The sequence below is a fragment of the Petromyzon marinus genome, chromosome 8 (assembly GCF_048934315.1).
Source record: "Petromyzon marinus isolate PM22_M1 ecotype Great Lakes invasive population chromosome 8, UKy_Petmar_22M1.pri1.0, whole genome shotgun sequence".
Taxonomy (NCBI): Eukaryota; Metazoa; Chordata; class Hyperoartia; order Petromyzontiformes; family Petromyzontidae; genus Petromyzon; species Petromyzon marinus.
The window spans coordinates 10,300,801-10,315,986 of record NC_133674.1 but is presented as its reverse complement, the minus strand read 5'-3'; the positions used below and the strand labels follow the sequence as shown (position 1 = coordinate 10,315,986).

The window sequence follows — 15,186 nt, the reverse complement described above, 5'->3', positions numbered from 1 at the left end:
TATAAAAAATTAATCCGTATGTGCGGTAGTGTTCGTCGCGAACGTGTATAGGGTATATATGAATATGCGTGCACGCGTGTGCAGATGTGCTAGCGGGCGTTCGACACTTCACGTGGCCTCAACGTGCACATAGCCTGGCACAAGCGCCGTGGTGACGTCACCGCCACTTAGTGACGAATAGCGGTTGTTGTTGCATGTTGTCGCATTGGGGAGACAAAGGTGGTCGGGCGTGGTGACTGTCACCTCACCCCCTTCGTGTGTCGCGCCAGCCTTATTCGGTGCTACTCGCTAACGGCACTTGCCCCAACAGTCTGTTACAGCCTTTACGGGGGATCTTTGTGTTGTCGCGTGAGTGTGTGCACGTGTGTCTGTGTGTGTCTGTGTGTGTGTGTCTGTGCCCCTACAGTCTGTTAAGGCTATATGGGGGATCTTTGTTTTTTGTCTGTGTGTGTCTGTGTGTATGTCTGTGTGTGTGCGCGTGCGGAGCGGTAGTGTAGCGGTTAGCGCGCTGCGCTACAAACCCGGCGACCCGAGTTCGATTCCCGCTCACGGCCAACTCCAGTGACGATTATCTGAACCGGTCCCCGGCCTCCCCTAGGTCGACTCAGCCTCAAATGAGTACCTGGTGCGGTGTGTAAACATCGCCACTGGGTAGACAAAGGCGGTTGGGCGTGGTTCTGGTCACCCACCCCCTCGTATGCCGTGCCGGCCTTCATAGGTGCTCGCTAACAGCACTTGCCCCTATAGTCTGTTTAAGACTATACGGGAGATCTTCTTTGGTTCTTTCGGTAAAGTCACGTAGAATGAGAATAAAATAATAAATTGATAAAATAAAATAACACAATAATATTCTCACGACGTTTCGGCCACAACACAAGCAGCCTTCATCAGGTGAAGGGAGCGAGACTGATGAAGGCCGCTTGTGTTGTGGCCGAAACGTCGTGAGAATATTATTGTGTTATTTTATTTTATCAATTTATTATTTTATTCTCATTCTACGTGACTTTACCGAAAGAACCAAAGAAGATGAATCATTGCAGTCACGAAAGCTTTAAATCGAAATTTATACGGGAGATCTTTGTGTGTGCGTGTACCTGGACTCTATGCGCGTGAGTTCGTATGTCACGCGTGTGTTTTTTTGGTAAATCGTGAGCGTTTGCGTGCGTGCAATATTTATGTGTCTGCATATGCACGCATTATACAGATGCTGCATATATTTAATTACGTGTGTGTGTGTATAAGTGGGTGCTATAGTGTGTGTATAAGTGGGTGCTAATATTGCATACAATCGTATATATCTGTGTATGTGTGCGCGTCTTTCATGGTTGTGTGTTTATCTGCTGCGCATATGTATTACGTGTGTTCCGTGTGTATATTGTACATATGTGTGTGTGTAGTAATGTGTCTATATATATTTAAAACACTGCTGTACAAATCAACGCTTGATTTAAAACAAAGGAAGTGTGGAAGCATTACCCTCATTTGACCCAGCGATTGTGTCGCTATTTCACTAAAACGGAGCAGCAGCAGTAGTATCAATATTAATATTTGTGAGCCTATCACAAATATCTAACCACAAAAAAACATATACAGTATAGAATTGTACACAACGCACCACGTGGTATCACATTCGTCAACAACACCGCCCCGACAAGTGAAGCAGACAACAGGCGACGTTCCGGGCAATGGCCTTATGCAGAAGGAGCCATTGTTCCGATGTGATTGCCGCTTCAGGTCGCGTGATACGTGTGCCTGTGCACCACCGTGCCATCGCAGCAGGCATCACGCGACACATCGAATGTCATCATCATCATCATCTCCATTAATCACCGTCGTCATCACCACCACCATCGCCACGACTGCGACTCGCAACGATGAAGCCCCCCCCCCTCCCCCCACGACGCAGCTGGCGGGGACCGGGACGGATGGGAAAACCGGGGCCGGGGTGAGCATCGCACGCTGCCCATCGCGGTTTCCGTGTCGCTGTCCGCGGTGGAAGTGTGGGGTCAGGCGGGTGGGGGGGGGGGGGTAAATCTTGTTTGATCTTATTGTGACTTATCTCGCTTTTATCATCTAGCAGTCCCGTTGTCTGAGCTAATGTCTTTAGCATCGCTTCACTGAGCCCCCCCCCCCCCCCCCACGTTACAGCGAGAGGAGGAGGAGGAGATGGGGAGACGCGCAGAGAGCGAGAGAGAGAGCGCGAACGGCAGAGTTTGGAGAGTGCAATGTGTAGCAGCAACTCTCTCTCTCTCCTACTCACTCTCACCAGCTTGCAGTCTCTCTCTCTCTCAGGCACACACACACACACGCGCACACACACACACGCGCACACACACGCGCGCACGCACGCGTATACACAAAAGTGCGCACGGGCGAGAGAGCGACCCCGCGATCTGTCGACGCGCGGTTTACACTCTGGGGGCGATGCGCAGAGGCGGGCATTGAAGGCGTGTGCTCCTCTCCGCGCTCGTCATCCGCACGCACGCGTTACGGACTGACACACACGCACACGCACGCACGCGTTACGGACTGACACACACGCACACGCACGCACGAAGAGAGAGAGAGAGAGCGACACGCGGCTTCGAGCCAGGTAGAGAGACAAACGCACACCCACAGACACAACAACAACAACCGCCACTAAGTGGCCGTGACGTCACCGCGCGCCCTTGTGCCAGGCTACGTGCACGTTAAGCCCTTAACAGACGTACACACACACACACGCGCGCACGCGGATTAGCGAAACGGACGGACGGGATAGACTGCGCGTACACATCGGCATACTTACAGGCGCGCGCAAGGGCGGAGTGACACAAGATTAGATGATTCACGTGCGCCCATAGAAGCAGAGTCGTCGGCACGCACACCGACACACCGCATCGAAGGACAAATACGGGGACACACAAAGACAAAGGTCCGCCCCCCCCTGTATAGCCCTTGACAGACAGGGACACACACTGACATACGAATTGGCACACGTGCACGCAAACGTGTACAGACACACACCAAGCGGGCACGCGCGTATGAGCAGACATAACACACACCGAGACATAACACACCGAGACCTAACACATACCGAGACGTAACACGCAGACATAACACACACCGATACATAACACACCGAGACATAACACATACTGAGACATAACACACACCGATACATAACACACACCGATACATAACACACAGACATAACACACAGACATAACACACACTGAGACATAACACACACAGACATAACACACACAGACATAACACACAGACATCACACACACCGAGACATAACACACACCGAGACATAACACACACAGACATAACACGCACACATAACACACAGAGATAACACGCAGACATAACACACATACATAACAAACAGACATAACACACCTAGACATAACACACCTAGATATAACACGTAGACATAACACACTTAGACATAACACGCAGACATACCACACAGACATAACACACCGATACATAACACGCAGACATAACACGCAGACATAACACACCTAGACATAACACGCAGACATAACACACAGACAACACACCGATACATAACACGCAGACATAACACACACCGAGACACAACAACAAGAGTCGCCAATCGCACACTTAGTGACGGTGACGTCACCGCAGCGCCTGTGCCAGTCTAGGTGCATACGTACCCACACAAGAACGAGCACGCGTACGTACGGACGAACATAAGACACACAGCGACACGCACACACTTACAAAGACACACATGTAGATACACACTCAAACACACCGAGACGCACACACGCACCTACACACAGCGACTTTTACACTCACACAGACGCATACATACATAGAGTGACTAACACACACTTTGAGACCCACACAAAGACTCCACACAGATATAGGCATACACACATACACAGGGAAACAAAGACACACACACCTACATACAGAGACTACACACTAACACATAGACACAAAGACACATGCACAAACACACAGACACACGTACACAGATCCACATATAGAGACACATCCATACATTGACAGAGACACACGCAGAGACACACAGACGCGCAGAGACACACACGCAGAGAAAGAGACAGACACACGCGCGAGACATACAGAGAACACGCAGAGACTCAGCAGACAATCACGCGCAGAGCGTCAAAGACACGCACAGAGAGAGAGACGCAGTGACACGCACAGAGACGCAGAGACACGCGCAGAGAGACGCAGAGACACGCATAGAGAGACGCAGAGACACGCGCAGAGACACGCAGAGACACGCACAGAGAGACGCAGAGAGACGCAGAGACACGCAAAGAGAGACGCAGAGACACGCGCAGAGAGACGCAGAGACACGCACAGAGAGACGCAGAGACACGCACAGAGAGACGCAGAGACACGCGCAGAGAGACGCAGAGACACGTGCAGAGAGACGCAGAGACACGCGCAGAGAGACGCAGAGACACGCGCAGAGAGACGCAGAGACACGCACAGAGACGCAGAGGCACGCGCAGAGACACGCAGAGACACGCACAGAGAGACGCAGAGACACGCACAGAGAGACGCAGAGACACGCACAGAGAGACGAAGAGACACGCAAAGAGACGCAGAAACACGCGCGCTCCGCGCAGCCACCGCGACTCCTTCCTCCTCCTGCTGCTGCTGCTGCCGCCGCGATGTTCCGACCCGGGAACCCGGAGCATCTGATGGGACACGCGGGTAGGGACGAGCGTGATGTTAATGTGTGTGTCTCTGTGTGTGTGTGCATGTGTGCGGGGAGCGGTGGTGTAGCGGTTAGCGCTACGCTGCGCTGCGAAAACCTGTCGACTCGGGTTCGATTCCCGCTCACGGCCTATACCGGTGACGATTATCTGAACCGGTTCTGGGCCTCCCCTATGTCGACTCAGCCTCAAATGAGTACCTGGCGCGGTGCGTAAAACATCGCCGAGAGGGAGATAAAGGCGGCCGGGCGTGGTGCTGGCCACTCACTCCCTTCGTGTGCCGTTCTGGCCTTCATAGGTGCTCGCTAACAGCACTTGCCCCAACAGTCTGTTAAGGTTATACGGGGGATCTTTGTCTTTGTGTGTGTCCGTACGTGCGTGGTCCTGGTCACACCCCCCCCACCCCCCTTTGTGTGCCGCTCCGGACTTCATATGGCAACACTTGCCCCAAAATAATGTTAAGGCTATACGGGGGGCCTTTGTCTTTGTTTGGTGCATGAGATTTAGTGTGTATGTACATGTTATGTGCTTGTGTATGTTTGTGTGCGCGTGTATATATACTGTATTTGTTTTCTTCTGCGTGGTCATTGTGATGTGTGTAATGTGTGACTATGTATATATTTATGTATATATGCATGTATGCAAATGGTGTGGGTATATTGTACGTACATAGTTTGTGTATACGCGTCTGCGTGTGTTGTATGTAAACGTCATGTGCGTATGCCTACATGTCTTTGTGTATGTAAAGGAGTATGTGTGTATTTGTGTTGTATCCGCGTGTGTGTGTGTGCAGGCGCCTGCGTGTTTGTACTGCACTGGGGTACGCGCGTGTGTGTTTTCTCTTGTGGGGAGCGGTGGCGCAGTGGTTAGCGCCGAGGTCGAACTCCCGCTCACGCCCAACACCGGTGACGATTATCTGAACCGGTCCTAGGCCAGATGATGTAAACATCGCCACTGGGGAGACAAAGGCGGTCGGGCGTGGCGCTGCTTCACCCACACTCACCACCCCTCGTGTGCCGTAACGGGCTTCATCGCAAACAGCACTTGCCTACACGGGGCGTCTTTGTCTTTGTCTTTGGTGTCGCACACACACACAAGGGTAGTATTTGTGTGTGTGTCATCACTGACGATCGCGATTGTGATGATGATGATGGTGGTGGCGATTCGAGATGGATTTACGATTCGGAAATTGTACGCAACGCTTTAGCCTGCACACCACACGCACGAATAATATAGCAAGACAAAGATCCCCCCTATAGCCTTAACAGACTGTTGGGGCAAGTGCTGTTAGCGAGCACTCTATGAAGGCCGGCACGGCACACGAGAGGGTGGGTGGCCAGCACCACGCCCGGCCGCCTTTGTCTCCCTTGTGGCGATGTTTTTACGCACCGCACCAGGTACTCATTTGAGGTTGAGTCGACCTAGGGGAGGCCCAAGGCCGGTTCAGATAATCGTCACTCCGCGAGCGGGAATCGAACTCGGACCTCCGGGTTCGTAGCGCAGCGCGCTAATTGCTCACACATGTGTACACACACATGTATGTGTACACACACACATATGTAACATAAAGCACACACCAACACACACACATATATACAATATATACAATGACTTTTCATGTACATATCCAGCATCATATATGTATGCACATTCATGCGCACGCATACACACCACACTACGCATGCAGTAGTGTAGTATACGCGTGTGTGTGTTTACACATTTTCGTTGTTAAAATCGCTGCTGATTTTTTTCGCATGAACCGGTAACCGAATTTTTTTTAAACCGATAAACAATGGTTATACCGGATTTCCGTATAACATATATAGCAATGTCCAGTTATGAACATCATGCGTTTGCATCGTAAACCGGCAATCGATGGCAGCTGTCACCATGGTGCTATAATGGTAAACCCAGCGTGCGGGACTCGCGACCCGGATTGTTACCGGTTCGACTCCAGCTCATGCATGTGGGGCGAGTTTCTTAAACCACCACCACCCACTACCACCACCACCCACCACCCACCACCACCCACCACCCACCCACCACCCACCCACCACCACCACCACCACCCACCACCACCCACCACCACCCACCACCACCCACCCACCACCACCCACCCTCCCACCACCACCCACCACCACCCACCACCCACCACCAACCACCACCACCCACCACCCACCCACCACCACCCACCACCACCTCTATCCACCCAGCAGCAGCAGAGTGAGTGGATCCACCACCGTTGATCGATCGGAAAATCGCGTCCGGTAAAGTGTGGGCACGTCCATCTCATAAAGTGTGGGCACGTCCATCTCATAAAGTGTGGGCACGTCCATCTCATAAAGTGTGGGCACGTCCATCTCATAAGGTGTGGGCACGTCCATCTCATAAAGTGTGGGCACGTCCATCTCATAAGGTGTGGGCACGTCCATCTCATAAAGTGTGGGCACGTCCATCTCATAAAGTGTGGGCACGTCCATCTCATAAAGTGTGGGCACGTCCATCTCATAAAGTGTGGGCACGCCCATCTCATAAAGTGTGGGCACGTCCATCTCATAAAGTGTGGGCACGTCCATCTCATAAAGTGTGGGCACGTCCATCTCATAAAGTGTGGGCACGTCCATCTCATAAAGTGTGGGCACGTCCATCTCATAAAGTGTTGGCACGTCCATCTCATAAAGTGTGGGCACGTCCATCTCATAAAGTGTGGGCACGTCCATCTCATAAAGTGTGGGCACGTCCATCTCATAAAGTGTAGGCACGTCCATCTCATAAAGTGTGGGCACGTCCATCTCATAAAGTGTGGGCACGTCCATCTCATAAAGTGTGGGCACGTCCATCTCATAAAGTGTGGGCACGTCCATCTCATAAAGTGTGGGCACGTCCATCTCATAAAGTGTAGGCACGTCCATCTCATAAAGTGTGGGCACGTCCATCTCATAAAGTGTGGGCACGTCCATCTCATAAAGTGTGGGCATGTCCATTTCATAAAGTGTGGGCACGTCCATCTCATAAAGTGTGGGCACGTCCATCACATAAAGTGTGGGCACGTCCATCTCATAAAGTGTGGGCACGTCCATCTCATAAAGTGTGGGCACGTCCATCTCATAAAGTGTGGGCACGTCCATCTCATAAAAGATGCCCGGTCGGCGTGGAAGAGGAGGCCAAATAACCCCCCCCCGCCACCCGCTCCCTCTAAGCCTCCTCTCGAGTGGGGGGTTCCTCCGCTGGGAAGCGATTCCAGGGCTGCCGCCGTGCGGTTTGTACGTTCGCGAATTTGCGATCCGTGCGTCCGTCCTTAAATACCCGGCGTGGATACGGTTCCCGATATCTCTGATCCGGTAACCGATTCTTGTAGAAACGGTTACCGATTAACCGGCTGTCGTTCAACAGCCGCGATATTTATAAACCTGCGTTGCATAACCCGCGGTTGCTGTGAATGTGTGCATGCGTATTGACGTACAGTATACATCATTATATACACACACATGCGTACCACAGAGCATGCATACCACACTGGAATTGCGAAACACTCGCGTGTGTTTAAAGACACACATACGTGCATGCATGTATTATTTTACATCTGTACGATAATGCATACTGCATTGCGTAAGGGTCTTAGTAGTTGCATCACGTGGACTTTCGTGCCAGGCTCCATGACCTGAGGATGCTCGACGCAGTTTCAAATCAACTGAGCGACACCTGGAATCTCGCGTGCTGCATGTGCTCGTCAGACTCGAAACTGAATTAATCGGCGCGTCAAAGCTTCTCTCACACGTGCGACAATTTACATGGATTTGGTTCTCTCAGCGACGGAGGGTTATGCTGCGGTGATTCGGCCAGATCATTCACGTGGCCTAACACAACAATAACAACAACATCAAACTATGAACCGTGAGCAGTCACCTTTATCTGACAAAAGTAAACAGAGGCGTTGCCTGCGATCCATTCGCTGCAGTCGTTCCGATGAAACTGCACACACGAACACACACACGCGCACACACGCGCAAAGCACACACGCGCACACACGCGCGCACACACGCGCACACACGCACGCGCACGCACGCGCGCACACACGCGCACACACGCGCACACACGCACGCGCACACACACACGCGCACACACTCGCACACACATGCACACACGCGCACACACACACACGCGCACGCGCTCACACGCACGCGCACACACACGCGCACACACGCACACACACGCACACACACGCGCACACACACACACACGTGTGATTATTGTTACTACGGCGTTGCCGACTTAGCACGGATGACCACATGCGGTGCGAAAGAACGCCAGCGTAACGCGCGTAGTCAGAGCGCACCGTCTAAGAGTGTCGATCATCGCAACGTTCGCGCAGGAGACGCGTTGTTGTTGTCGTTCCTGCTGCACCCTGCTCGCTCGTGAAACACATCGAGGCGCACGAGTTTGCGTCGCTAAAGAGGGAAGAGCCGCGTTTGCTGCGCTCTTTCGTCGTACGATGTCGCTCCATCGTTTGCCGGAACTTGTGACGGATGTGCTGCGAAGCGTCGGCAAACCTCCATGTAGTCTCTCGTGCACGCGTTTGTCATTTGCTCCTGGCGGTCGTGATGGCTCCAATTACACCGCACGCGTGAACGTCACGCGATTGTTGTGCAGATGGAATCGTGTACAAATATAATCGCAATTACCCACGTGTATGTGTGTACACACAAGCGTGTGCACACGTGCGTGTGCACACGTGCGTGTGCACACGTGTGTGTAGGGGAGCGGTAGCGCGCTGCGCTACGAACCTGACGACCCGGGTTCGATTCCCGCTCACAGGCCAACACTGGTGACAATTATCGGAACCGGTACCTGGGCCTCCCCTAGGTCGACTCAGCCTCAAATGAGTACCTGGTGGGGTGTGTCGTAAACATCGCCACTAGGGAGACAAAGGCGGCCGGGCGTGGTGCTGGCCACCCACCCCATCGTGTGCCGTGCCGGCCTTTATAGGTGCTCGCTAACAGCACTTGCCTCTACAGTCTGTTAAGGCTATACGGGTGATCTTTGTCTCTTTTGTGTGTGTGTGTACACACATACACACCGGCTGCATGTCCAACTCTTCAATGCGACTCTATCCCTGAGCCTCAGCCATTGACAGAGGGGAGCACACGAACCCTCGCCGTGCTATGAATCTGTCTCGCCGAGCCCTCTGGATGACCACTAAAAGGTGCCCTGGCCTGGCTCGAGGAGCCTCGGGCATCACCGCCGCCACCCTCCCCGCCACTATACGGGCGCCCTGGAGGAGTCCGCTGCGCTCTCAACACCCGCGGAGCGCGCGGCGCGGCTGGGTTGCTTGGCAACGGGACGCTGCTGTGGCTGTTGCTGCTGCTGCTGCGGCTGCTGTTGCTGCTACTACTGCTACTACTGCTACTACTGCTGCTGCTGCTACTACTGCTGCTGTTACTACTGCTACTACTGCTGCTACTGCTGCGGCTGCTACTACTGCTGCTACTGCTGTTGCTGCGACTACTGCTGCTACTGCTGTTGCTGCTGCTGCTACTGCTGTTGCTGTCACTACTACTGCTACTGCTGCTACTGCTGCTGCTACTACTGCTGCTACTGCTGCTGCTACTGCTGTTGCTGCTACTACTGCTGCTACTGCTGCTGCTACTGCTGTTGCTGCTACTACTGCTGCTACTGCTGGTGCTATTGCTGCTGCTACTACTGCTGCTACTGCTGTTGCTGCTACTACTGTTGCTACTGCTGTTGCTGCTACTAATGCTACTGCTGCTACTGCTGCTGCTACTACTGCTGCTACTGCCGTTGCCGCTACTACTGCTGCTACTGCTGTTGCTGCTACTGTTGTTGCTGTCACTACTGCTACTACTGCTGCTACTGCTACTGCTGTTGCTGCTACTACTGCTGCTACTGCTGTTGCTGCTGCGGCTGCTACTGCTGTTGCTGCTACTACTGCTGCTGCTGCGGCTGCTGCGGCTGCGGCTGCTGCGGCTGCTGCTGCTGCTGCTACTGCTGCTGCTGCGGCTGCTGCTGCTACTACTGCTACTGCTGCTGCTACTACTGCTGCTACTGCTGCTGCTACTGCTGTTGCTGCTACTACTGCTGCTACTGCTGCTGCTACTGCTGTTGCTGCTACTATTGCTGCTACTGCTGGTGCTACTGCTGCTGCTACTACTGCTGCTACTGCTGTTGCTGCTACTACTGTTGCTACTGCTGTTGCTGCTACTAATGCTACTGCTGCTACTGCTGCTGCTACTACTGCTGCTACTGCTGTTGCCGCTACTACTGCTGCTACTGCTGCTGCTACTACTGCTGCTACTGCTGCTACTGCGGTTGCTGCTACTACTGCTGCTACTGCTGTTGCTGCTGCGGCTGCTACTGCTGTTGCTGCTACTACTGCTGCTGCTGCGGCTGCTGCGGCTGCTGCGGCTGCTGCTGCTGCTACTGCTGCTGCTGCGGCTGCTGCTGCTGCTGCTACTACTGCTGCTGCTGCTGCGGCTGCTGTTGCTGCTACTACTGCTGCTTCTGCTGCTACTGCTGTTGTTGCTACTACTGCTACTACTGCTGCTGCTGCTGCTACTACTGCTACTGTTGTTGCTGCTGCTGCTGCTGCTACTGCTGCTGCGCCTGCTGCGGCTGCTGCTGCGGCTGCTGCTGCTGTTGCTACTGCTACTGCTGCGGCTGCTACTGCTGTTGCTACTGCTACTGCTGCTGTTGCGGCTGCTGCTGCTGCTGCCTCGATCGATGATGCTGTTGTTCGTGCCCGTGACCCGAGTTCGATTCCCGCTCACGCTGCCAACAACCGGCATCGATTATCTGAACCGGTCCTGGGTCTCCCCGAGGTAGACTCAGCCTCGAATGTGTCACCTGGTGGCGGCGTGTTGCACAACATCAGGGGAGACAAAGGCGGCCCGGCGTAGGCTCTGCTCACGCCACCCCCCTCGTGCTCAATGCCGGAGTTAATCGGCGCTCTCTAACAGCGCTTGCGCCGATAGTCTACGGAGGGTCGATGTATGGGTATATGTATAGAGTTTGTGTAAATATGTTATCCTTGTTTAGATATTCCTTTTAGCACACACTGTTTGCTGATTAAATAGCGGAGAATCAGTGAAGTGTGTGTGTGTATTCGCCGTGCCGGCCTCATTAGGTGCTCGCTGACAGCACTTACTCCAGCGGTCTATGCAGGCTATACGTGGGGTGTTTGTCATGTGTGTATACGTGGCGTGTTTGTCATGTGTGTACACGTGGCGTGTTTGTCATGTGTGTACACGTGGCGTGTTTGTCATGTGTGTACACGTGGGGTGTTTGTCATGTGTGTACACGTGGCGTGTTTGTCATGTGTGTATACGTGGCGTGTTTGTCATGTGTGTACACGTGGCGTGTTTGTCATGTGTGTATACGTGGCGTGTTTGTCATGTGTGTACACGTGGGGTGTTTGTCACGTGTGTACACGTGGCGTGTTTGTCATGTGTGTACACGTGGGGTGTTTGTCATGTGTGTACACGTGGGGTGTTTGTCACGTGTGTATACGTGGGGTGTTTGTCACGTGTGTACACGTGGGGTGTTTGTCACGTGTGTACACGTGGCGTGTTTGTCATATGTGTACACGTGGGCTGTTTGTCATGTGTGTACACGTGACGTGTTTGTCACGTGTGTACACGTGGGGTGTTTGTCACGTGTGTATACGTGGGGTGTTTGTCATGTGTGTATACGTCGGGTGTTTGTCATGTGTGTACACGTGTTTGTGTGTACACGTGTCTGTGTGTATGTGTATATGAGGAGCGGTGGCGTAGTGGTTAGCGCGCTGCGCTACCAGCCCGGTGACTTCGAGTTCGATTCCCGCTCACGGCCACAAACATCGCTGACGATTATCTGATCCCCTTGGATCGATTCAGCCCTCAAATGAGTACCTGGTGCGGTGTGTAAACATCGCCACTAGGGAGACAAAGGCGGCCGGGCGTGGTGTTGGCCACCCACCCCCTCGTGTGCCGTGGCGGCCTTCATAGGTGCTCGCTAACAGCACTTGCCCCAACACTCTGTTAAGGCTATACCGGGGATCTTTGTCTTTGTGTGTGTGCGTATATGTCCCAAGTTGGATGCGCGAATTTTTTTTGCGCGTGCGTCTATTTTGTGTATTTAACGGTGTTTGCTAAGTGACGCCCAAAACTGCCAAACGGCCAGTAACAATCGGCATCACGACCCCAGAGAGTTGCACAAGACACAAGCTCGGAACGCGTTTCTTACGGTGAGTCAGGCTACTAGACCCTGGCGACTGCCGCACTTGACGCATGTGCCCGCAGCGTGCGTGAGTGGCGCGTGAGTTTCTGGTGCGGTGCGCGGTGAGCATCAGCACTGGTGAGACAAAGGCGGACAGGCGCTGTTGCTGACCGCCAACAGTGCAGTGCCAGGCCTTCATAGGTGCTGCTCGCTAACAGCACTTGCCCCAACAGTCTGTGAAAAGGTTATACGGGGGATCTTTGCCTTCGTGCACGTGTGTGTGTGTCTTTGTTATAAACGCACGGAGGTTTCGATGCGCGTGATTTTTTTATGTTTGCTGTGTCGCGCGATCCTTTGCGCCCCGTGACTGTCTGTTGTCGCGCTTGCGTGTTCGTGATGTCGCGCCGCCTGCTTTCGCGACGCGACGCGACCCGCAGTCGCGAACGGTGCCGGCGAGTGGCGCGAGGAACCCCCCCTCCGGTCCTCCCCGCCACGCCGAGACGCGTGGCATCAGAGACAAAGGTCACCCGTGTAGCCTCAACGCACTGTTGGGACAAGTGCCGAGAGCGAGCAAGTATTGACGGTCAGCATGACTAGCGAAAGGTTTGGCGTTGCTACCCCCCCCACCCCAACCCACCGCCTTTGTCTACCCAGCGCTGATGTTTGCTCACCGCAGCAGGTAATCATTTGTGGCTGAGTCGACCTACGGGAGACTCGGGACCGGTTCAGACATTGAGTTACCGATGTTGGCTGTAAGCGGGAATCGAACTTGGGTGACCGGGTTCATAACGCGACCGCTGCACTCCCGCTCCCATTGGATGCGTCGCCGCGCAAAAGACAAAGGTCCCCAGTATAGCCTTTAACGTTCTCTTGGGCAAGTGCTGTTCGCGAGCACCTATACAAAAAACCGACACGGCACACGAGGGGTTGGAGGGCCAGCGCCATGGCCGGCCGCCTTTGTCTCCCCAGTGATGTGTCACCACACGCACTCACGTACACACACATACATATATACATACAATATAAATATTTCAAGTCTATGTTGAACTCGAGATAACAGGATTACGTCTCGTTTGCAAGAGTGACCCGCTGGGTCACCAAAATTACAATAACACAACCAAGTATAACAATGTACAAAGACAAAGATCCCCCGTGTAGCCTTACCAGACTGTAGGGGCAGGTGCTGTTAGCGAGCACCTATAAAGGCCGGCACGGCACACGAAGGGGTGGCTGGCCAGCACCACGCCCGGCCGCCTTTGTCTCCCCAGTGACGATGTTCACTCATCGAACCAGGTACTCATTTGAGGCTGAGTCGACCTAGGGGAGGCCCAAGACCGGTTCAGATAATCGTCACTGGGGTCGGCTGTGAGCGGGAATCGAACTCGGTTCGCTGGGTTCGGAGCGCAGCGCGCTAACCGCTACCCCACCGCTCCCCACGATGTACGTACAGACACAGACAGACACACGCCATGTGTGCATGCGGTCATTGTATGCCATACACATACACGTCTATGTGGTACATGTATCGGCACACGCACGAAGAGATATACACATACAGCACATCACACATATTAGCTGTTTATCCTAAGCGAATGTTGCGGGTAAGCACTGCTTGTCAGCACCTATTATGGCCCCGCGCCCGGCCGCCTTTGTCTTCAAACGCGGTGCCAATCACTCGTTCATGGCTGAGTCAACCTAAGGGAGGCGCTGGACAATGGCATACACCACGTGACGCTGATGCGCGTGGCCGAGAATCTATCTCAGGAGGCCGGGTTCACAGCAGCCGAACTGCAGCTCCGCACCCCCAAACACATACACACATACATGCACATAGTACACACACACACAGTACACATACACACACCATACATACACACAGTCCACACACACACATACACACATAGTACACACACACACACAGTCCACACATACACAGTGCACACACACATGCCACACACACACACAGTCCACACACACATAGTACACACACACACAGTCCACACACACACACAGGCCACACACACACACAGGCCACACACAGTCCACACACACACACAGAGTACACACACACACACCACACATAGTACACACCACATATAGTACACACACCACACACACACAGGCCACAGACACACGCACAGTCCTACACACACACATAGTACACACACTTCACACATAGTACACACACCACACGTAGTACACACCCCCCCAAACACACACACAGGCCACACACACACACACACAGGCCACACACACACATAGTACA

The 15,186-nt window shown here is 53.4% G+C and overlaps 1 protein-coding gene across 5 annotated transcripts in view; it reads left to right on the top strand.

The window, feature by feature from the left end:
* Window positions 1-2,193: 2,193 nt before the first annotated feature.
* Window positions 2,194-15,186, top strand: part of LOC103091851 (paired box protein Pax-5) — a 192,450-nt gene continuing 179,457 nt past the window's right edge. For 4 of the 5 annotated variants that reach the window (XM_032949694.2, XM_076065652.1, XM_076065649.1 and 1 more), the window contains exon 1: window positions 4,008-4,707. In XM_032949694.2, coding sequence (XP_032805585.1) covers window positions 4,665-4,707 — 43 coding nt within the window. In that variant the 5' untranslated portion in view covers window positions 4,008-4,664. Of the gene's footprint in view, window positions 4,708-15,186 lie in introns of all 5 variants that reach the window. The other variant, XM_076065650.1, reaches the window with a different exon arrangement.